The sequence below is a fragment of the Coregonus clupeaformis genome, unplaced genomic scaffold (assembly GCF_020615455.1).
Source record: "Coregonus clupeaformis isolate EN_2021a unplaced genomic scaffold, ASM2061545v1 scaf0689, whole genome shotgun sequence".
NCBI classification, from domain to species: domain Eukaryota; kingdom Metazoa; phylum Chordata; class Actinopteri; order Salmoniformes; family Salmonidae; genus Coregonus; species Coregonus clupeaformis.
In genome coordinates, this window is record NW_025534144.1 from 231,448 (window position 1) to 253,671 (window position 22,224).

At 44.4% G+C, this 22,224-nt stretch overlaps 1 protein-coding gene and 1 long non-coding RNA gene across 2 annotated transcripts; one reads left to right on the plus strand and one right to left on the minus strand.

Moving 5' to 3' along the window:
* Nucleotides 1-2,012: 2,012 nt before the first annotated feature.
* LOC121561599 lies at nt 2,013-2,555 on the plus strand. The gene is made up of 3 exons (XR_005999280.1): nt 2,013-2,183; nt 2,297-2,343; nt 2,494-2,555. It is a non-coding gene; the product is annotated as an uncharacterized LOC121561599 (long non-coding RNA).
* A 3,736-nt stretch (nt 2,556-6,291) lies between these two features.
* Nucleotides 6,292-9,274, minus strand: LOC123485439. The gene is made up of 7 exons (XM_045216353.1): nt 9,188-9,274; nt 8,796-8,854; nt 8,596-8,708; nt 8,347-8,398; nt 7,751-7,954; nt 6,835-7,563; nt 6,292-6,638 (listed from the first exon to the last, which is right to left on the minus strand). Exons 3-7 carry the CDS (start codon nt 8,703-8,705, stop codon nt 6,315-6,317), a joined length of 1,419 nt encoding a protein of 472 aa, XP_045072288.1. The 5' UTR covers nt 8,706-8,708; nt 8,796-8,854; nt 9,188-9,274; the 3' UTR covers nt 6,292-6,314.
* Nucleotides 9,275-22,224: the final 12,950 nt, after the last annotated feature.

Genomic DNA, 22,224 nt, shown 5'->3' on the forward strand with positions numbered 1-22,224 from the left:
TTCCTCAGAGAGGTGTATCAATCTCCTCTACTGTTTGATTGAGCTGAAGGACAACTCCCTGGTGAATGAAATTCTAAAGTTCCTGACCTCCCAAAGTCTCTCCAAGATTGAGCTGACACCTGCTCAGTGCTCGGCGCTGGCGTACATGCTGTTGATGTCAGAGGAGGTGCTGGATGAATTTGACACGAGAAAATACAACACGTCAAGTCAGGGCCGTAGCAGACTCCTCCCAATAGTTAGATACTGCAGGAAGGCTATGTAAGTTCAGATGATAGTGAATTTACATTTACGTCATTTAGCAGACGCTCTTATCCAGAGCGACTTACAGGAGCAATTAGGGTTAAGTGCCTTGCTTAAGGGTACAGATAGATTTTTCACCTAGTCGGCTCGGGGAATAGAACCAGCGACCTTTCGGTTACTGGCACAACGCTCTTACCCACTAAGCTACCTGCCTCCATTTACTTTCCTAAGATTGGTAGATTCCCGTAGTCACTTACGACTATTAGTATAGTTTACACTTTTTTTTAATGTCCTTTATAAGCCCTTTGTTTTCCCCTCTTAAGGCTAGTGGCCTGCTATTTCACAGATGACTGCGCTGAAATTTTGGCATCAGCTATCCAAATGCCTGGCTCACACCTGAGAGAACTCAGCATAATCTACAGCCAGCTGGAGAACCAGAAGCCCTTCATAGACGCGCTGGCAAGTCCCAACAACAGACTAGAGTCACTAGACATCAGTCATATCCAAGGGTTTTCAACAACTGAGCTGGAGGTGCTAACTGCTGCACTGAATCAATCTTACAGTCAGCTGCACACACTAAGGTGAGCAATTATTAGTAAACAAAACAAAAAAAAGAGCAAACCAAGAAAAAGCTTCTTAGTAAAGTGGAAGAAAAATAGAAACGGAAGCCGTTTGTGACATGAATGGATGGATCTACAGCTTCTTCTTCTGCTGGCAACTAGCAATGCAACAACGGCACCTAAGGGATGTTAGGGGACGGAACAGGGGAAGTCAGCCAAGTGTTTAGCTGTTTGAAGTCAATTTAAAAGACTCTTCTGTAAACTTGTTTACTACGATTACACTCCGTAAGAGACTAAAGCATGTAAGTCCACAAAGTGTAGAAGGATGATCCACTTTGTTGTAATCCATAGGTTTCCTGGGTGTTGGCTCGACGAGAGCTGCGGTGAAATTGTGGCTTCAGCTCTGGCGTCAGAGAACAGCCATCTGAGAAAGCTGGACCTCAGCGACAACAAACTGACAGACACCGGGGTGGAGGGGATCTCCACTGGGCTTATGAGTCCACACTGTGAACTGAAGATACTGAGGTGCGATATTTACGACAACAAGTTTTTCGAATCGTGTCAATCCATACAGCCCCTTTTAATTCCATATTCTCTCACGCCAGACTTGTCCGTTGTGAGGTCACTTCCTGTGGAAGTTTGTCCCCTGCTCTAGCAGCCTCCCAGTTGGAGGAACTGCATCTGAGCTGCAACACCCTGGGCGACATGGGACTGAAGCTGCTCTCTGCTGGACTGGAGGATCCACACTGTCAGATACAGAAACTGGGGTGAGAAATGATGATGCTGTAAAAAAAAAAAAAAAAAAAAAAATGTAAAGTGTGGTATACATACATACATACAGTTTTATTTAACATTCTGTATTTCTGTGCATAGGTATTTGGAGAAAACCAAATTCAAATTTCAATCTCTCTCTCTCTCTCTGTTTCTCCCACTATCTCTCTCATTCATCTCTTAGACTGAGGCAGTGTAATCTATCAGAGTTATCCTGTGAGTCCCTGTCCTCTGTCCTGTGTTCAAACTCAACCCTGATAGAGCTGGACCTGAGAGACAACGACTTGGGGGATTCAGGAGTGGAGCGACTCTCTGCTGACCTGGGGGACCCTCGCTGTGCCTTGCAGGTTTTGGCGTGAGAGGCTCACATATTGATGTAAGCAAACCCTTTTGAATTGAGTATGGCACCCTAACTCAGTCCAACTGTTCTCTGCAGGCTGTCTGGTTGTCTGGTCACAGAGGAAGGCTGTGCTTCTCTGGATTCAGCTCTGAGGTCAAACCCCTCCCACCTGAGAGAACTGGACCTGAGCTACAATCACCCAGGAGACTCTGGAGTGAAGCTGCTCTCTGCTAGACTGGAGGAGATCCACACTGTAGACTGGATAAACTCAAGTTAGTGTAATATGTTATGTGTACACTATTTAGTTACTTTAATATTCCTTTAATATTCCTCTGCATATTATGATTATTTCTTGACATGAACTATTTCTATTAAAACAATACAGTGTGGACTTGTGTGGAGAGTGCAGGATCAAACCAGGCCTGAGGAAATGTGAGTCTGACTGATGTGTAATATGATATACAGGGTTTCTTCAGTTTGACATTTCCTTTAAAACAATGAGAAAGTACCGTCAGCTAAACAGAAAAACATTTAACTTTCCTATTTCCCTGGCTCCTCATTGTGCATGTGTGTCTTCTACAGATTCCTGTGAGCTCACCCTGGACCCAGATTCTGCACACATTGACCTGAGGCTGTCTGAGGATCAATCAATCAATCAATTTTATTTTATATAGCCCTTCTTACATCAGCTAATATCTCGAAGTGCTGTACAGAAACCCAGCCTAAAACCCCAAACAGCTAGTAATGCAGGTGTAGAAGCACGGTGGCTAGGAAAAACTCCCTAGAAAGGCGAAAACCTAGGAAGAAACCTAGAGAGGAACCAGGCTATGAGGGGTGGCCAGTCCTCTTCTGGCTGTGCCGGGTGGAGATTATAACAGAACCATGCCAAGATGTTCAAAAATGTTCATAAGTGACAAGCATGGTCAAATAATAATCAGGAATAAATCTCAGTTGGCTTTTCATAGCCGATCATTAAGAGTTGAAAACAGCAGGTCTGGGACAGGTAGGGGTTCCATAACCGCAGGCAGAACAGTTGAAACTGGAATAGCAGCAAGGCCAGGCGGACTGGGGACAGCAAGGAGTCACCACGGCCGGTAGTCCCGACGTATGGTCCTAGGGCTCAGGTCTCTCAGTTGGCTTTTCATAGCCGATCATTAAGAGTTGAAAACAGCAGGTCTGGGACAGGTAGGGGTTTCGTAACCGCAGGCAGAACAGTTGAAACTGGAATAGCAGCAAGGCCAGGCGGACTGGGGACAGCAAGGTGTCATCATGCCCGGTAGTCCTGACGTATGGTCCTAGGGCTCAGGTTCTCAGAGAGAAAGAGAGAACGAGAGAATTAGAGAGAGAGCATACTTAAATTCACACAGGACACTGGATAAGACAGGAGAAGTACTCCAGGTATAACCAACTAACCCCAGCCCCCGACACATAAACTACTGCAGCATAAATACTGGAGGCTGAGACAGGAGCGGTCCGGAGACACTGTGGCCCCATCCGAAGAAACCCCGGACAGGGCCAAACAGGAAGGATATAACCCCCACCCACTCCGCCAAAGCACAGCCCCCGCACCACTAGAGGGATATCCTCAACCACCAACTTACAATCCTGAGACAAGGCCAGTATAGCCCACAGAGGTCTCCACCACAGCACAAACCAGGGGGCGCCAACCCAGACAGGAAGATCACGTCAGTAACTCAACCCACTCAAGTGACGCACCCCTCCCAGGGACGGCATGAAAGAGCACCAGCAAGCCAGTGACTCAGCCCCTGCAACAGGGTTAGAGGCAGAGAACCCCAGTGGAGAGGGGAACCGGCCTGGCAGAGACAGCAAGGGCTGTTCGTTGCTCCAGAGCCTTTCCGTTCACCTTCACACTCCTGGGCCAGACTACACTCAATCATATGACCTACTGAAGAGATAAGTCTTCAGTAAAGACTTAAAGGTTGAGACCGAGTCTGCGTCTCTCACATGGGTAGGCAGACTGTTCCATAAAAATGGAGATCTATAGGAGAAAGCCCTGCCTCCCCGCTGTTTGCTTAGAAATTCTAGGGACAATTAGGAGGCCTGCGTCTTGTGACCGTAGCGTGCATGTATTGGTATGTACGGCAGGACCAACTCGGAAAGATAGGTAGGAGCAAGCCCATGTAACGCTTTATAGGTTAACAGTAAAACCTTGAAATCAGCCCTTGCCTTAACAGGAAGCCAGTGTAGGGGAAGCTAGCACTGGAGTAATATGATCAAATTTCTTGGTTCTAGTCAGGATTCTAGCAGCCGTATTTAGCACTAACTGAAGTTTATTTAGTGCTTTATCCGGGTAGCCGGAAAATAGAGCATTGCAGTAGTCTAACCTAGAAGTAACAAATGCATGGATTAATTTTTCTGCATCATTTTTGGACAGAAAATTTCTGATTTTTGCAATGTTACGTAGATGGAAAAAAGCTATCCTTGAAACAGTCTTGATATGTTCGTCAAAAGAGAGATCAGGGTCAAGAGTAACGCCGAGGTCCTTCACAGTTTTATTTGAGACGACTTTACAACCATCAAGATGAATTGTCAGATTTAAGGACAGATTTAAGGATAGGAGGACAGTGTTGTGGAGAGAGGACAATGCTAACAGTCAGAGTAGTGCTAGCATAGGAAACGAAGCTAACAATGCTAACAGTGGGGATGGTGCTAGCATAGGAAACGAAGCTAACAATGCTAACAGTGGGGACGGTGTTAGCATAGGAAACGAAGCTACCAGAGGGGAAGAATCAAATAAATGGATTGATCCATCAATTTGTACAAGATCCCTGTCTGTGCATTGTACCAAGGGTCTACTGGACGTTTCTACTGGCAGGTGGAGGCCACAGGATGGTTTGATATTGGGGTTATTATCAAAGAAAACAATAGTATCTACAATATGTATGACCTCGTGGTAATATGTATGACCTTTATGGTATAATGATGTCATGCCATAGTGTTGTGAGGACAGAGGAAGAGTTAAGAAATGAGTGGTTTGGGGCCATAAAGTCTTCATTCCATTATGTCAAGGTAGATTAGTGATGTTTAGGATAGCATGAGTGATGTTTAGTATACTGACTTGGGGTAAAAAGTGATGAACTTCAAAGACAGGGAGTGCCCATGGAGACTTGCCAGATGTATGTGAAAGGAATGAGAACCAAAAGGCTATATAAGACAGAGGGTCTTTTTGTCTAGTTAGTTCAACTGACGAAGGGCAAAGCCATGTCCGTTTGTTAGATGAACCCACAAGCTCGTGATTCTATAAATGCTTGGTATGAAATCTCCACAGAATGTCTAAGAATATCCTTAAATCCTTGATTCTTTGATACCTGAGAAACTCATCATAACAACCTGGAATAGTATAAAAGTAATCCTTCTACCCCCCACCCCCCTCCCCCCCCACCCACCCCATAAAAATAAAAATGAAAAGTGGTTGTCCCACTTGCTATCCTAAGTTGAATGCACCAATTTGTAAATCGCTCTGGATAAGAGTGTCTGCTAAATGACGTAAATTTAAATGTAAATGTTGCCTGTAGTTTTATAATTTATTTTAAAATAGCTGTATGGGATTTTTAAAGTACTACGTGGCCCTGCACCTGAACACATGTCTGACATGCTTTTAACATACTGTATGTGCCCGGTCGGTCCCTCAGATCCTCTTTTAGTTGTTCCAAAGGTGAGAACCAAAACGTTTGGTGAGGCTGCCTTCAGCCACTATGGTCCTGGCCTTTGGAACAGCCTGCCGGAGGATCTGAGGGCCTCAGAAACTGTAGACAGTTTGAAGAGCTTAAGACATACCTTTTTAGCCATGCTTCTGCTTAGTCATACTATCTATTGTATATATCTTATTTATTTTCATTTATTTTAATGCATTAGTCTCTCATGTCCACTGTTATTGTTTTACTATTTTAATTTGTCTAATTTATAAAACCTATTTGTGTCTTTCTAACCTTTTATTTTATTTGCTAAGCACTTTGAAATGCATAATCTGTAAGAAATGTGCTCTGAAAATAAAGTTTGATTTGGTTTTGATCAGGAACATATCCCACAGTAGAGCCATTCAACCACAAACTTACATTAATATGCAAAGTGTCTCAAATGATTTCGTACATATTTACTAGTGTGTAATGCAGTAATACTGTGATTAATAAGTACTTAATAAGTACTTCTCAAACAGCTTAATAGTCTGGATAATTAATTAATAAAAATGTTATTTCAAGCATTATGAATTTCAAGTTATATGAAAAACACAAATGAAACCAGTTTTTTTGTTGGGGTTCAGATCCCCTTTATTTTTATTATTAAAAATAGGCAGTTCAAAGGAAAGGTGGAGATGGTGGAGAAATTCAGATGCAGAGTGTGGCCCAGAGTTGTGTGTGTGTGTGTGTGTGTTTGTGCTTGAGTCACTCCTCTTTGGGGAGGCTGATGGTGCATGTGAAGAACTTCAACACACGTCGGAAGAATCGCAGAACGCCATTTTTCTTCCGCTTCTTTGTTTCGCTGGACACCTTTGCCACTGAGTTCAACGCCTCGGTCACTCCGCTGCTCACCTCAGGACAGCTCTCAGTGGATAGCTGCACCACCTTGCTTAGGCCATTTCCCGTTTTCAGATGGTTTCCAGTAGACTCTGTCTTCTTTGTGTCACTGCACACCTCTTCCACTGCGTTTGAGGCCTCAGGACCTCTGCTGCACACATCAGGAAGGCTCTCGGTGGATCTGAAATAGGACTAAACAGACAATGCAGCGTAATGAAAGAGCAAGAACAACACATCTGTCATTTTTTTAAAAACATACCACAGACATCCAAAGTCTAAGATTATAGTAGCTAATTTATAATATTGTCCAGATTGAGACAACCCTGATACACCCAACTTTCAAAGATGCTTGACCTTTCATTTACAAAACAGGCTTCTTGTTCATTACCTTTGGGAGTTTTGCAATCATATTAGTGAAGTCTCGGTGCAGCTGATCTTCCCAGCCCTCCTTCAGCCACCCTTTGGGGTTCACCACCTTGCTAAGGACATTTTCAGTTTCCAGAAGGTTTTCAGCAGCCGCTGTCTTCTTTTTGTCACTGGACACTTCTTCCACTGCGTTTGGTGCATCAGGCACCTCACTGAACACCTCAGGACTTCCCCTGAACACCTCAGGACCTCCATTGAACACTTCAGGCACTCCACTGCACATGTCAGGCACTCCACTGCATACCTCGGGACCTCCACTGAACACCTCAGGCACTCTGATGCACACCTCAGGACTGCTGCACACCTCAGTACGGCTCTCATTGGATAGCTGCACCACCTTTCTCAGGCCATTTCCAGTGTTCCGAAGGGCTCCAGTAGCCTCTGTCTTCTTTGTGTCACTTGACACCTCTCCCACTGCATTTGACACCTCAGGCACTCCACTGCACACCTCAGGACCTGTGCTGCACACCTGTGAACTTATGCTACACACCTCAGGACCTCTGCTGCTCACCTCAGGACCTCTGCACCTCACCTCAGGACCTCCGCTTCTCACCTCAGGCACGCTTCTGCACACTTCAGGACCTCTTCTGCACACCTCAGGACCTCTGCTGCACACCTCAGGCACTCTGCTACACACCTCAGGACCTCTGCCACACATCTCAGGAAGGCTCTCAGTGGATTCGAAATAGGACTAAATAGACAATGCAGAGCAATGAAAGAGTAAGAACAAAACAATATCTGTCCTTTTTCACAAAACATACCACAGACATCTAAAGTCAAAATGTATAGAAGCTCATTTGTAATATTGTCCAGTTTGAGACAACTCTGATACACCCAACTTGGAAAGACACTTACGAAACAGGCTTCTTGTTCCTTACCTTTGGTAGTTCCGCAATCATATCATAGAATTTTCGGGTTAACTTCCAACGCTCCTCTTTCAGAAGCTGGATGTCTCCGTCGGTAGCAGTGTCCACGATGACATTTGGTATCCTTAATTCATCCTGAACTCTCTGGCCACTGAGCAGGATAACTCTCTCTGTCTCTGTTTCCTGTAATTCCAGGCCCCTCTTTGCATCCCAAGTCTATGTAACAACATTTACATTTACATTTTACATTTACGTCATTTAGCAGACGCTCTTATCCAGAGCGACTTACAGGAGCAATTAGGGTTAAGTGCCTTGCTTAAGGGCACATCGACAGATTTTTCACCTAGTCGGCTCGGGGATTAGAACCAGCGACCTTTCGGTTACTGGCACAACGCTCTTACCCACTAAGCTACCTGCCGCCCCATAATATGTCATTAAAAGACAGTTGATGTACCAGGTGAGACTGGACACTGGTCCATCATTGAAATGATGGGGAAAATTATGAATTTGAACTGATAGCTATTGTTTTTCTCTGGGTACAAAAATGAGCTTGCTGATATTTGAAGTGCTTTACAGTGGGTGTACTGTTTGCTCTACATAGTCCTCACCAATTCAGCTACAGAGACCTTCCTCCATCTCTTCCATGTCTCTGCCTCACGCCTTCATGTGAATATGGAAATGTATCAGACTGTGTCTGTCTACACTATCTATCAAACTATTGCTATCATCTAATATATTTTGATACATTCAGGTTATTATTTGGCCTTGTGTACTGATGTGATAAACTCAAGTTACCTAAATGAAGTATAAAGTTTCGTACTTCGTATTTGAAAATAGTCTGAGAACACTGCACTTACTCCAGGAAGACTCTTTTCCCTGCCAGGAGCCAGTCCTTCAGTGGTCTCAGAGGGAGGTCCAGTGGGAGCCTTCCCTGGGCTTTCAGCATACAGAATTGCCTCTTGAGCATTTTCTGCAATAGAGTCTTCAATTAGTGACTTAACCAGTTAGAATGTGGCAATCAGAGAGTGATATGAATTGGTTCATGGCAAAAACGAACTGCTCCTCCATGGAGAGTGATGAGGCCTTATTGATTATTAATTGTTGTTGGCCAAAACCCTGCAGAAAGAGCGAGGGTTACTGAGCACAGTACCCAACACCAGATGTCTACAGCAGTACATCTATCTTTTATTAATTCATGCTGGAAAAAAGTTATCTAAATGGGAAGAATATACATTATACCTTACATAGAACAAGACCATGCAATATAAACAATGAAAATGCAGATGAGATTAATGAGATCTTAATTATGATGAGGAAGCAAGTCATCTTAGATTGTCGATAAATTGGTTGTATATCTAATAGATTCGATATGATCCAAGTAACGTTATTTTTCTCAAATGTCGAAAGCGTGCAATATCGGTCATTCTCATTATGGGAAGACCTACTTACCTTACTGAGAACAATAAAAAATATTGATTGACTTGAATGAAGAATGCGCGTTTGCTATAGATATACTGTAGGTTGGTTGTGATTGTGAATAACTTAACCTCTGAGTGATACACACAGAATTAGGAATTAGAATGTATGTTATTGGGCATTGTGACGCGTATAGAATTATAATCTAGATTCGATTTCTATGGTGACGAGTTCCTTACTGCGGACAGAGTGCGTAATTTCTGAGCACATTTATTTGTCCTGTTGTATCATTTGCCCCGGGCAAATCCTATTTCTCCCTAATGAATACACATCCTATAAAATTTTTACGCGATGTCACGGGAAAAAAACGTATTTTATGATGGTTTATTGGCATTGAAAGAAAAATACATAAAACATGCAATACAGTATTCAAATGTGTTGGTTAATACATCTCTTCAAAGTTGAAGACAATAGGCAATTTAAAGGTGGCTATATGAAAGAAATTACAGAATCAATCAATACAATTTACACTATGCCTAGATATCAACAAAATAAAATAAAATCAAATTGTATTTGTCACATGTGCGGAATACAACAGGTGTAGACATTACAGTGAAATGCTTACTTACAAGCCCTTAACCAACAACGCAGTTTTAACAAAAAATAAGTGTTAAGTAAAAAATAATAATAAATAAAATAATGAAAGAGCAGCAGTAAAATAACAGGAGCAAGGCTAAATACAGGGGATACCTGTACTGAGTCAATGTGTTGGCACAGGTTAGTCGAGGTAATTGAGGTAATATGTACATTAAAGTGACTATGCATAGATAATAAACAGAGAGTAGCAGCAGCGTAAAAGAGGGGGACAATGCAAATAGTTCAGGTAGCCATTTGATTAGCTGTTCAGGAGTCTTATGGCTAGGGGTAGAAGCTATTAAGAAGCCTTTTGGACCTAGACTTGGCACTCCGGTACCGCTTGCCATGCGGTAGCAGAGAGAGCAGTCTATGACTAGGGTGGCTGAAGTCTTTGACAATTTTTAGGGCCTTCCTCTGACATCGCCTGGTATAAAGGTCCTGGATGGCAGGAAGCTTGGCCCCAGTGATGTACTGGGCCGTACGCACTACCCTCTGTAGTGCCTTGCGGTCGGAGGCCGAGCAGTTGCCATATCAGGCAGTGATGCAACCAGTCAGGATGCTCTCGATGGTGTAGCTGTAGAACAAATCTATTCAGTCTCCTGAGGGGGGAATAGGCTTTGTTGTGCCCTCTTCACGACTGTCTTGGTGTGTTTGGACCATGATCGTTTCTTGGTGATGTGGACACTAAGGAACTTGAAGCTCTCAACCTGCTCCACTACAGCCCCGTCGATGAGAATGGGGGGCGTGCTCTGTCCTCTTCTTTTTTCCTGTAGTCCACAATCATCTCCTTTGTCTTGACCACTTTGTCTTGACCATACGGCCAGGTCTCTGACCTCCTCCCAATAGGCTGTCTCATCGTTGTCGGTGATCAGGCCTACCGCTGTTGTGTCGTCTGCAAACTTAATGATGGTGTTGGAGTCATGCCTGGCCATGCAGTCATGGGTGAACAGGGAGTACAGGAGGGGACTGTGCACGCACCCCTGAGGGGCCCCCGTGTTGAGGATCAGCATGGCAGATGTGTTGTTACTAGGGTTGTAACGATCCATCTACTACATCGATGTATCGATTTATATTTCTATGATCCAACTACATCGATCTGTGCTCGGCGAGTTGGCCTTTTGGACAACATATATTGATCTAACATCGTTTTAAAATGTAATAAATCGATTGTATCGATGCTAGGAAATAACCCATTGGATTTAAGCACGTCAGATTTCATATGCAGGGGTGCACATAACTGGTACGCAGGTACGCAAGCGCGACAAAAAATCAGGAATGCGTAATGCCACTTGTGTTACTACGCGCCTTTGCGTACTTGACCGATCTTCTCATCTAACCTTACACATGACATGTTGCTTGTCAACTACTGTCAGGGATGTCCAAAAAGCAACAGACATTAAGCAGCTTCTTTGGCGTTTCGCCACCTACAAAGAAACGCCAACTGGAGCCAGAGCCGAAGAAAATACTTTTTTCGGAAAAGTGGCTCCAAGATGTGCAGTGGCTTGAAGCTAACGATGAGCGCACTGAAATGTGGTGCAAGATTTGCCACTCAAATCCACATCTAGCAGACAAAACAGGTGCATTTTATAAAGGCTCAAAGAATTTCAACCATCCTTTATTTGACAAACATGAAAAGAGCAAGGAGCACACGAATGTAGCGCAAGCCATTGCTAAACAAGCTAGCCGAGAATAAATGTCCAGTTGCCCACTTGCCAGATGGCGAGACAAGCTGAATGAAGAACAGCGGCAAGCTCTGTTTAATATTTTTCTCCTCGCCTTCCATAAAGCTAAACACGCACGTCCCATGTCTTCCTATTCTGAGGATGTTCCTTTACTGAAGCGGCTAGAAGTAAATGTCGGAGGTGCATATCATTCACGTGAAGAGGGCACACGGATCATGCAGAGCATCGCTCACACCATCAGCGGGGAGTTACGAGCCAAGTTGCAGTCTGCTGAATTTTTTGTGGGCTGCTTTTTGATGGATCTGAGGACATCACAAAAACTGAGCAGGAAATCGTTTACAGTGTGTCTGTGTCCAGCAACGGAGAGTTTACTTCGGACTTTATTGGACTGATTGAATTGGGTGCTGACCGAACCGCACAGGCCATAACAGACGGACTTGTGAGACTTTTCCAGGACACAGGCTTGGATGACTGGACAACAAAGTTGGTCGCTGTGTGCACAGACTGCTGCTGTCAACGTGGGTATCTACAACGGCGTTGTGCCAAAACTCCGGCAACTTGCTGCGGTTGGAGACTCCCTTGTGCACATTCTGTGCACTGCACACACACTGGAGAATTGCGCGAAATCAGCTGATCGCAACGTTCCTTACTGTGAGACATTTAATCGCTCTGTGGTCAAGCTGCTGCAGTTTTATTTACAAAAAGGTGGAGCAAAAAAAACTGCTGCACTGAATAAGCTATGTGAAGAAAATGGGATCTCCTTTGTGAAACTGGGTAAGTTTCATAATATCAGATGGTCTGCATGGAGGCATGAATCACTGTTAAAAATATCAAGACTATTGCCAGCCATTAAAATGCAACTGGTTACGAGTGATAACAGTGACTTGCAGCATATCTGCACAGAGCGTTTTCAGTGCTTTCTGTCAAACATGCTTGACATTTGCAACATTTTGAACACCACATCCATTAGGTTTCAGAAGGAAAAGCTGACCATTGGAGAATGTAAGGATGAACTCATGGTGGCCATTGGACAGTTCACACTTCTGCTTGATGGTGAAAGCCATAGGGCACACACTGTTTCCAATGCTGATGCTGACAGAGACAGAGACAATACTCAGGGGGTTAATTGAAGAGTTTGAAATCAGATATGACTCCCTCAAGTCATGTGATCATTTCTTAGTATTTGATCCTTCAACATGGCCTCAGGAAATGCAAGACCTCCACAGTTTTGGAAACACAACAGTTTGCAGCATTCTCAAGAAATATGAGGCCACCTTGCAACTTGACAAAGATACCACTGTGACAGAATGGATGCGCTTAAAGCAGGCAGGAAAACGCCTGGGAGCCTCTTCTGTGTATGACTTGGTCCAAATAGTAAGTACAAGTAACCCAGATGCTTATTCCAACATCAACAAGGTGGTTAAGCTGTCTCTTACACTGCCTTTAAGCAGTGCAGCTTGTGAGAGGGGATTCTCACATCTCAACATTATAAAAACCAAGTACAGATCTTGTCTGTCACATGCTCGTCTCTCAGCACTGATGCACATTCACCTGTCAAAGCAGACCACAGAGACATTTGACCCAAAGCCTGCTGTTGACCTGTGGATGGAGACAGCTAATCGGAGGCTCAACCAAGGACAGGGAGGTGCATCTGCAGCATCTTCATCATCTACCATGCAGGAAGCTGAAGCAGAGGACAGTGGTGGTGGCACTGAGGAGGACAGTGGTGGCAGCACTGAGGAGGACAGTGATGGCAGCACTGAGGAGGACAGTGGTGGTGGCACTGAGGAGGACAGTGGTGGCAGCACTGAGGAGGACAGTGATGGCAGCACTGAGGAGGACAGTGGTGGCGGCACTGAGGAGGACAGTGAAGAAGACTGCACTTATTAAGACCACGCTACATATATGGTGAGTACCAAACACCATCTGCTGGTACTCACCTGAGTAACTCACTGAAAAAGTTATGTGCACCCCTGTTTATATGGATGTTTTTTCTTAGCACTTTTAATGATAAAGGCTTTAAACATTACTCGATTCAGTCTGCCTGTCCGTGACGTCATCGCGCCAGCAAAGGCGCAAAGGCGCCAAGACAACAAAACATAGCATGGCGGACGACAGAGGAGAAGCCGACGAGCGAGAAATTATCAAGCCACCATTGCGGTCCTTACAAGAAACAGGAATCTAGGAAACTTCACCTGCACTGTCCAATATCCAGGTATTTATTTCAGTCACACTGGTTGAATTTTTGGCTAAAAGGTTACTGAATCGATTTCAAGTCACTGAATTGTTTCGGATTGTATCGTTCTAAATGAACCAATATCGTCCTTGAATCGTATCGACAACCACGAATCGTGATACAAATCGAATCGTTGTTAAAACGAATCGTTACACCCCTAGTTGTTACCTAACCTTACCACCTGGTGGTGGCCCGTCAGGAAGTCCAGGATCCAGTTGTAGAGAGAGGTGTTTAGTCCCAGGGTCCTTAGCTTAGTGATGAGCTTTGAGGGCATTATGGTGTTGAACGCTGAGCTGTAGTCAATGAATAGAATTCTCACGTAGGTGTTCCTTTTGTCCAGGTGGGAAAGGGCAGTGTGGAGTGCAATAGAGATTGCAACATCTGTGGATCTCTTGGGGTGGTATGCAAATTAGAGTAGGTCTAGGGTTTCTGGGATAATGGTGTTGATGTGAGCCATGACCAGCCATGACCTTCAGGCTCTGATCAGACCCTACACCCAAACGAGGGCACTACATTCATCCACCTCTGGCCTGCTAGACCCCCTACCTCTACGGAAGCACAGTTCCCGCTCAGCCCAGTCAAAGCTATTCGCTGCTCTGGCACCCCAATGGTGGAACAAGCTCCCCCACGATGCCAGGACAGCGGAGTCACTGACCACCTTCCGGAGACACTTGAAACCCTACCTCTTTAAGGAATACCTGTGATATGATGTTTTTATGGTATAATGATGTCATGCCATAGTGTTGTGAGGACAGAGGAAGAGTTAAGAGATGAGTGGTTTGGGGCCATGAAGTCTACATTCCATTATGTCAAGGTAGATTAGTGATGTTTAGGATAGCATGAGTGATGTTTAGTATACTGACTTGGGGTAAAAAGTGATGAACATCAAAGACAGGGAGTGCCCATGGAGACTTGCCAAATGTATGTGAAAGGAATTAGAACCAAAAGGCTATATAAGATAGAGGGTCTTCTTTGTCTAGTTAGTTCAACTGACGAAGGGCAAAGCCATGTCCGTTTGTTAGATGAACCCACGAGCTTGTGATTCAATAAATACTTGGTATGAAATCTACACAGAATGTCTAAGAATATCCTTGCATCCTTGATTCTTTGATACCTGAGAAACTCATCATAACAGATTGGCGTCTAAATGAACAGGATGCAGTTCACAGCTCAACTAACAGGTAAGCAGACTTTCATTTTTTGAATTCTGTCAAAATCTGCTTATCTGTGGTAAAGCTGAGCTGTAACGAACTGTAAAAAGCAATATTTTTAAATGGGGACGATGAGTGGTGTTGAATGATGTAAAGGGATGTAAGGAGAAATATTAAATTACACAATGACATGATGCTATGATTCAAAACAAGGTGTGTTTATAGTAATTAGCATAAATTGGTAAAGATAGACTGATGTGTAGTTTCATCATGGGAGTAAATTAGGTTATGAGACTCTGATGTGTAGCATCATAATGGGAGTAAATTAGGTTATGAGACTCTGATATGTAGTATCATCATGGGAGTAAATTAGGTTATGAGACTCTGATGTGTAGTATCATCATAGGAGTAAAATAGATGAAGCTCTGATGTGTAGTATCATCATAGGAGTAAAATAGATGGAGCTCTGATATGTAGTATCATCATGGGAGTAAATTAGGTTATGAGACTCTGATGTGTAGTATCATCATATGAGTAAAATAGATGAAGCTCTGATGTGTAGTATCATCATAGGAGTAAAATAGATGGAGCTCTGATGTGTTGTATCATCATAGGAGTAAAATAGATGAAGCTCTGATGTGTTGTGTCATCATAGGAGTAAAATAGATGAACCTCTGATGTGTAGTATCATCATAGGAGTAAAATAGATGAAGCTCTGATGTGTTGTATCATCATGGAAGAATTCATGAAATAGAGAGATGTGTAGTATCATTATGAAAAGCGATAAACGTCTTTGGTAGACGAACGTAGAAAGATGCGAGGTTCGAGTCCTCAGGGATAAACGTCTTTGGTAGACGAACGTAGGAAGATGCGGGGGTCGAGTCCTCAACATGACGAGATTATAAAATAGAATCCTTGCTATAGGTTCGAGGCCTTTGATGTGAAAGATTCATCATAAAGTTCATAAAATAGTTTTGAGGCCTTTGATGTTGTCACGGTTTACTAAGCCAGAACCCAGAAGCAGACCAGGACAAGGTGAGTTGAAACGAAGGTGAGTATTTATTTAACAGATTAAAAAAAACGATGCAGAATAATCCAGGGGACAGAGCGGGCGGCGGAGATGAGTTGGTGGAGGTGCAGTGGCAGTGTCACGATCGCCAATAAAGTAGGACCAAAGCGCAGCGTTGGGAGTGAACATGATGACTTTAATGTTGAAATAACGACAAAACAAAACCACGATCCGCTAACGTCCTCAGTACACCGACTGAACATAGAACAATAACCCACAAAACACAGGAGAAAACACACAGAATATATATGGCTCCCAATCAGAGATAACGAGCCGACAGCTGACACTCGTTACTCCGATTGGGAGTCATTAACCAATCACCAAAAACACAAACAAATGAAACTCACCCAACCCAACACCACCAAATGAAATACACCCTGGCTCTAACACACAGTCCTTGGAGCCAGAGTGTGACAGTACCCCCTAAAGGTGCGCACTCCGGGCGCACCAGCATCCCAGTCTAGGGAGGGTCTGGGTGGCGTCTGTCCCCGGTGGCGGCTCTGGCCCCGGTCGTGATCCCCACCCCACCGCAGTCACAACCTGCTTCGGTAGCCTCCTCCCAATGACCACCCTCCAACTAACCCCACCTGGACTAAGGGGGCAACACCGGACTAAGGGGCAGCATCGGACTAAGGGGCAGTACCGGACTACGGGGCAGTACCGGACTAAGGGGGCAGTACCGGACTAAGGGGCAGTACCAGGCTAAGGGGACAGCACCAGGATAAGGGACAGCACCAGGATAAGGAGCAACACCGAGCTAAGGGGCAGCACCTGACTAAATGGCGGATCCTGGCTGGCTGGCTCATGGCTGGCTGACGGATCTGGCTGCTCATGGCTGGCTGACGGATCTGGCTGCTCGTGGCTGGCTGACGGATCTGGCTGCTCATGGCCGACTGACGGATCTGGCTGATCCTGTCTGGCAGAAGGCTCTGGCTGATCCTGTCTGGCAGAAGGCTCTGGCTGATCCTGTCTGGCAGAAGGCTCTGGCTGATCCTGTCTGGCAGAAGGCTCTGGCTGATCCTGTCTGGCAGAAGGCTCTGGCTGATCCTGTCTGGCAGAAGGCTCTGGCTGATCCTGTCTGGCAGAAGGCTCTGGCTGATCCTGTCTGGCGGAAGGCTCTGGCTGATCCTGTCTGGCGGAAGGCTCTGGCTGATCCTGTCTGGCAGAAGGCTCTGGCTGATCCTGTCTGGCAGAAGGCTCTGGCTGATCCTGTCTGGCGGAAGGCTCTGGCTGATCCTGTCTGGCAGACGGCTCTGGCTGATCCTGTCTGGCGGAAGGCTCTGACGGGCGTTGGGCAGACGGGCAGTTCAGACGGCGTTGGGCAGACGGACAGTTCAGGCCCCGTTGGGCAGACGGCAGACTCTGGCCGTCTGAGGCGCATCGTAGGCCTGGTGCGTGGTGCCGGAACAGGAGGTACCGGGCTGAGGACACGCATCTCAGGGCTAGTGCGGGGAGAAGCAACAGGGCATGCTGGACCCTGGGGACGCACCGTAGGCCTGATGCGTGGAGTAGGAACAGGCCGGGCTGGGCTGGCGAAGCGCACCGTATCCCTGGTGCGTGGAGTAGGAACAGGCCGGGCTGAGCTGGCGACGCGCACCGCATACTTGGTGCGTATGGCAGGAACAGGCCGAACCGGGCTGGCGACGCGCACCTTACACTTAGTGCGAGGACCGGAACAGGCCGTACGTGCACGGGAACACACACTACTGGCTGCACCTCGGGACTAGGAACGGGCCGGACCGAACTGGTTACACACCCCAGTACCTCACGCCGTGCCTCAACACCTTCCTTCCCTGCTTTACCCAGTAGCCCCCTTGACCTGGTAGCCCACTGAATCCGGTCCCTTCTCTGCCTCCGTCAGCCCCCTTAACCTGGCAGCCCTCTGACTCTGCCTTGTGGCAGCCTCCTGCTGCTCCGTCGCCCAAGCCATGTGCCCCCCAAAAATTTCTTGGGGTTGCCTCTCGTCCTTCCGACGATGATGGCCCTGCTGATGCCGTTGCTCCTCTCGCCGTCGCCTCTCCACCGTCTCGCTCCAAGGACGGCGATCCATCCCATCGAGGATCTCCTCCCAAGTCCAGGACCCTTTACCTTCCACCAGTTCCTTCCATGTCCAGACCCTTTGTTCCTGGACGCGCTGCTTGGTTCCTTTAGGGTGGGTTATTCTGTCACGATCGCCAATAAAGTAGGACCAAAGCGCAGCGTTGGGAGTGAACATGATGACTTTAATGTTGAAATAACGACAAAACAAAACACGATCCGTAACGTCCTCAGTACACCGACTGAACATAGAACAATAACCCACAAAACACAGGAGAAAACACACAGAATATATATGGCTCCCAATCAGAGATAACGAGCCGACAGCTGACACTCGTTACCTCCGATTGGGAGTCATTAACCAATCACCAAAAACACAAACAAATGAAACTCACCCAACCCAACACCACCAAATGAAATACACCCTGGCTCTAACACACAGTCCTTGGAGCCAGAGTGTGACAGGCAGATCCAATAATGGCTCGGCAGCCGCCGAAGCCAGGCGGGGGTTGGGTGAAGGTTCCGGGAGATTGACTGTAGATAGAAACAAAACGGAGGTAAGTACGCGCAAGACAACAAGGTGCAAAACAACAAAACTAACGCTAGAAACTCAAAGGCTGATACGCTGACAAACATACTGTTCGGCTACACGATCCGGCAGGGAATGGATGTCAGGTCAGAGCTTATGAAGGGTGATGATCAGGACCAGGTGTGCAGATCGCTGATGAGATGCAGGTGCGGGTAATAGGGAGATCTCCCGCCCTAGCAACGTCGCCCGGCAACCAGGCAGGGAGCGTTCAAGAACCTTCAGGAACAGGAGATTTAGAGCAGAAAAAATGGCAACATAGGCAGGAACCGACTCAGGACGCAGGGGTTCATGACAGATGTGAAAGATTCATCATGAAGTTCATAAAATAGGTTCGAGGCCTTTGATGTGAAATATTCATCAAAAGTTCATAAAATAGGTTTAAAGCCCTTTGATGTGAAAGAATCATAATAAAGTTCATAAAATAGGTTTAAGGCCTTTGATGTGAAACAATCACCATAAAGTTCATAAAATAGGTTTAAGGCCTTTGATGTGAAAGATTCATCATAAAGTGTTAGTCGGGAAGAGGTTCAAGGCCTCAACCGTGTTATACAAAGCCTGTCACAATAAGTACTGTGGATGAATTACGCAAAGGGCTAGGAGATGGAGCCAATGACAGGTAACATATTGAATCATAGCACCAAAAATGACATTTAAAGGCGAACTACATTTTAAAAAATTTTTTATCAGAAGTGGATTTGATGCAAGTATTTAAATTACTAACACTGAAAGTTACTAACATTGCATGGGTGATAAAGAATATCCTCAGAAGAGTATTTATAAGGGGTAAATAGAGCTTGATGTTATTGTAGAAAGTAGTGGAAGAGTCTGAGTTTTCTGGGACAGGAACGGCAGTGTCCTTGGAAATTACAGTCTGTTTTTTTTTGGTTCCGCTGAGAGAATGAAGGAGAGGCTGATTTGGGTTGAATGAGGATTGTTAAACTAACTGAAGGGATTATTTCATGTGAATATATAGAACTTTCTAACGTTCTATAAGGAGTTGTGACGATTTGGAAATGGTAATGACAAAATCATAATTAGAGTGCCATGTCTGTATTATATTTTTCACTCAAACGTAGGACATGTCGTGGGTGAGAAAGTAATAAATATGGGTTTTCTACGTTTATACCGTTGTTGGATCATGTGATAGTGGAATAAACTGACCATAGTAATGTTGTTTCAGACGTAATGTATAATATTGTACAAAGCAAATAGAGGGTTCAATTGAAATAATTATCATGGTAGAGCTAACGTAGTACAGTGAGGGAACTTCATTTTGTATCAGAGGGTCAGATGAGAAATCATTGTATTGGCGCTATTGGTGGAAATCTATTTATCATTTCAAGGCATGGAGTATCAATCTGCATTCATGAGTGTACATTCCACTGCTGATGTGTTGATTGAATGGGTGCACGGAGTATTTGGTTTGGTGATGTTGAATGTATGATTTGAAGCGTGTGTGGTTTAAATAGCAGGACTCTTGTAGCTCGTTTGGTGGAGAATGGTGCTTGCAACGCCAGGGGTTGTGTGTTCTATTCCCAAGGTGGGCTGGTATAAGTATAACAATGTAAGAGCTTACTAATTGTGGGTCGCTTGGGATACGAGCGTCTGCTAAATGACTAAAATGTAAAAAATGTTAACGAGTATGGAGAGAAGAGTGCGTGATAGTACATTTTTTGGCATTTGAATAAGGTTTTGATAGATTAAATGAGTGAGAATGGTGGAATATGTCTATAAATAAATTGGATCGTGATAAATGGATGATTTCAATATATGATGGTAAACTACAGCAAGTGTTTGGTGTTACTTGTAGCCTACTTAGAAAGGATAGTTGACTAGATCTCATTCATTCTGTAAATGTCGGAGTGATGATTTCATTGCGTGGCTATGATTTTAGTTGATAAACTGAACCAAACATGATGTTACTATGGCAATTTAGGATGGTTAATGTTGTTAAGTTAGTTTTTAAACCCTATGATAGAGGTAAATGCAGAACGTTGTTTGAAAGTGTGTTTTATTAGGACTGGTAGTAAAAATGGAAGAATTTCCATTTTTGTCTGCGGGTATTAACCATTGGGGCTTGCTGAAACGTGAGAGCGCTGAAATGGACATTATGGGTTACGTTAGGTGTACAAGGATCGCGTATTTTGTGGGAAGTCATAGGAGGTTGAATATTATCGGCAGGAAATGGCTAACTAGTTAGCGGTGAGAGCTAGTGCGGTTTTCATTGGGTGACGTCACTTGCTCTATGAACTGGAAGTAGTTGCTATGCAAGGGCCGCGGCTTTTGTGGAGCGACGGGTAACGGTGCTTCGAGGGTGACTGTTGTCGATGTGTGCAGAGGGTCCCTGATTCGAATCCAGTAAGGGATGGAAAGCAAATATTTTACATTGATGCTATTGACGTGAATTGGTAGTTGACGTGAGTTGGTAAGTTAGTTTTTAAACCCTATGATAGAGGTAAATGCAGAACGCTGTTTGAAAGTGTGTTTTATTAGGACTGGTAGTAAAAATGGAAGAATTTCCATTTTTGTCTGCGGGTATTAACCATTGGGGCTTGCTGAAACGTGAGAGCGCTGAAATGGACATTATGGGTTACGTTAGGTGTACAAGGATTGCGTATTTTGTAAAAAAATGATCAATTATCAAATATCGTTCCTTATTCAACTATCTAGACATGTTCTTCATTAGTAAATCGTCTCCACAAAGCAATACTACTTAATAACATATTCTCATTCTCCTAAATAGAAATAATTACTTCTATTAAACAATCCCATTCAACATCAAGTCAACCTGTCTCATCAACCAATTAAATTACTTACTTTTTAAACCCTCTACAATATCTATCATACTCTACCGCTAATTTTCCTCATAACAGTACCTCAACAGATGAGAAATTAATTTAAAGTTATAGTCAAAACCAATAAAACATCCATTCACCGATATGCAATTTTAATTACTATGTTATCCTATCTGACATGGATTGGTAGGACAACATCTTTCCTATAATGTTATCAATGAAACCAGTAATTCACGTCAATAGCATCAATGTAAAAGATTTGCTTTCTATCCCTTACTGGATTCGAATCAGGGACCCTCTGCACACATCGACAACAGTCACCCTCGAAGCACCGTTACCCGTCGCTCCACAAAAGCCGCGGCCCTTGCATAGCAACTACTTCCAGTTCATAGAGCAAGTGACGTCACCCAATGAAAACCGCACTAGCTCTCACCGCTAACTAGTTAGCCATTTCCTGCCGATAATATTCAACCTCCTATGACTTCCTACAAAATACGCGATCCTTGTACACCTAACGTAACCCATAATGTCCATTTCAGCGCTCTCACGTTTCAGCAAGCCCCAATGGTTAATACCCGCAGACAAAAATGGAAATTCTTCCATTTTTACTACCAGTCCTAATAAAACACACTTTCAAACAACGTTCTGCATTTACCTCTATCATAGGGTTTAAAAACTAACTTAACAACATTAACCATCCTAAATTGCCATAGTAACATCATGTTTGGTTCAGTTTATCAACTAAAATCATAGCCACGCAATGAAATCATCACTCCGACATTTACAGAATGAATGAGATCTAGTCAACTATCCTTTCTAAGTAGGCTACAAGTAACACCAAACACTTGCTGTAGTTTACCATCATATATTGAAAT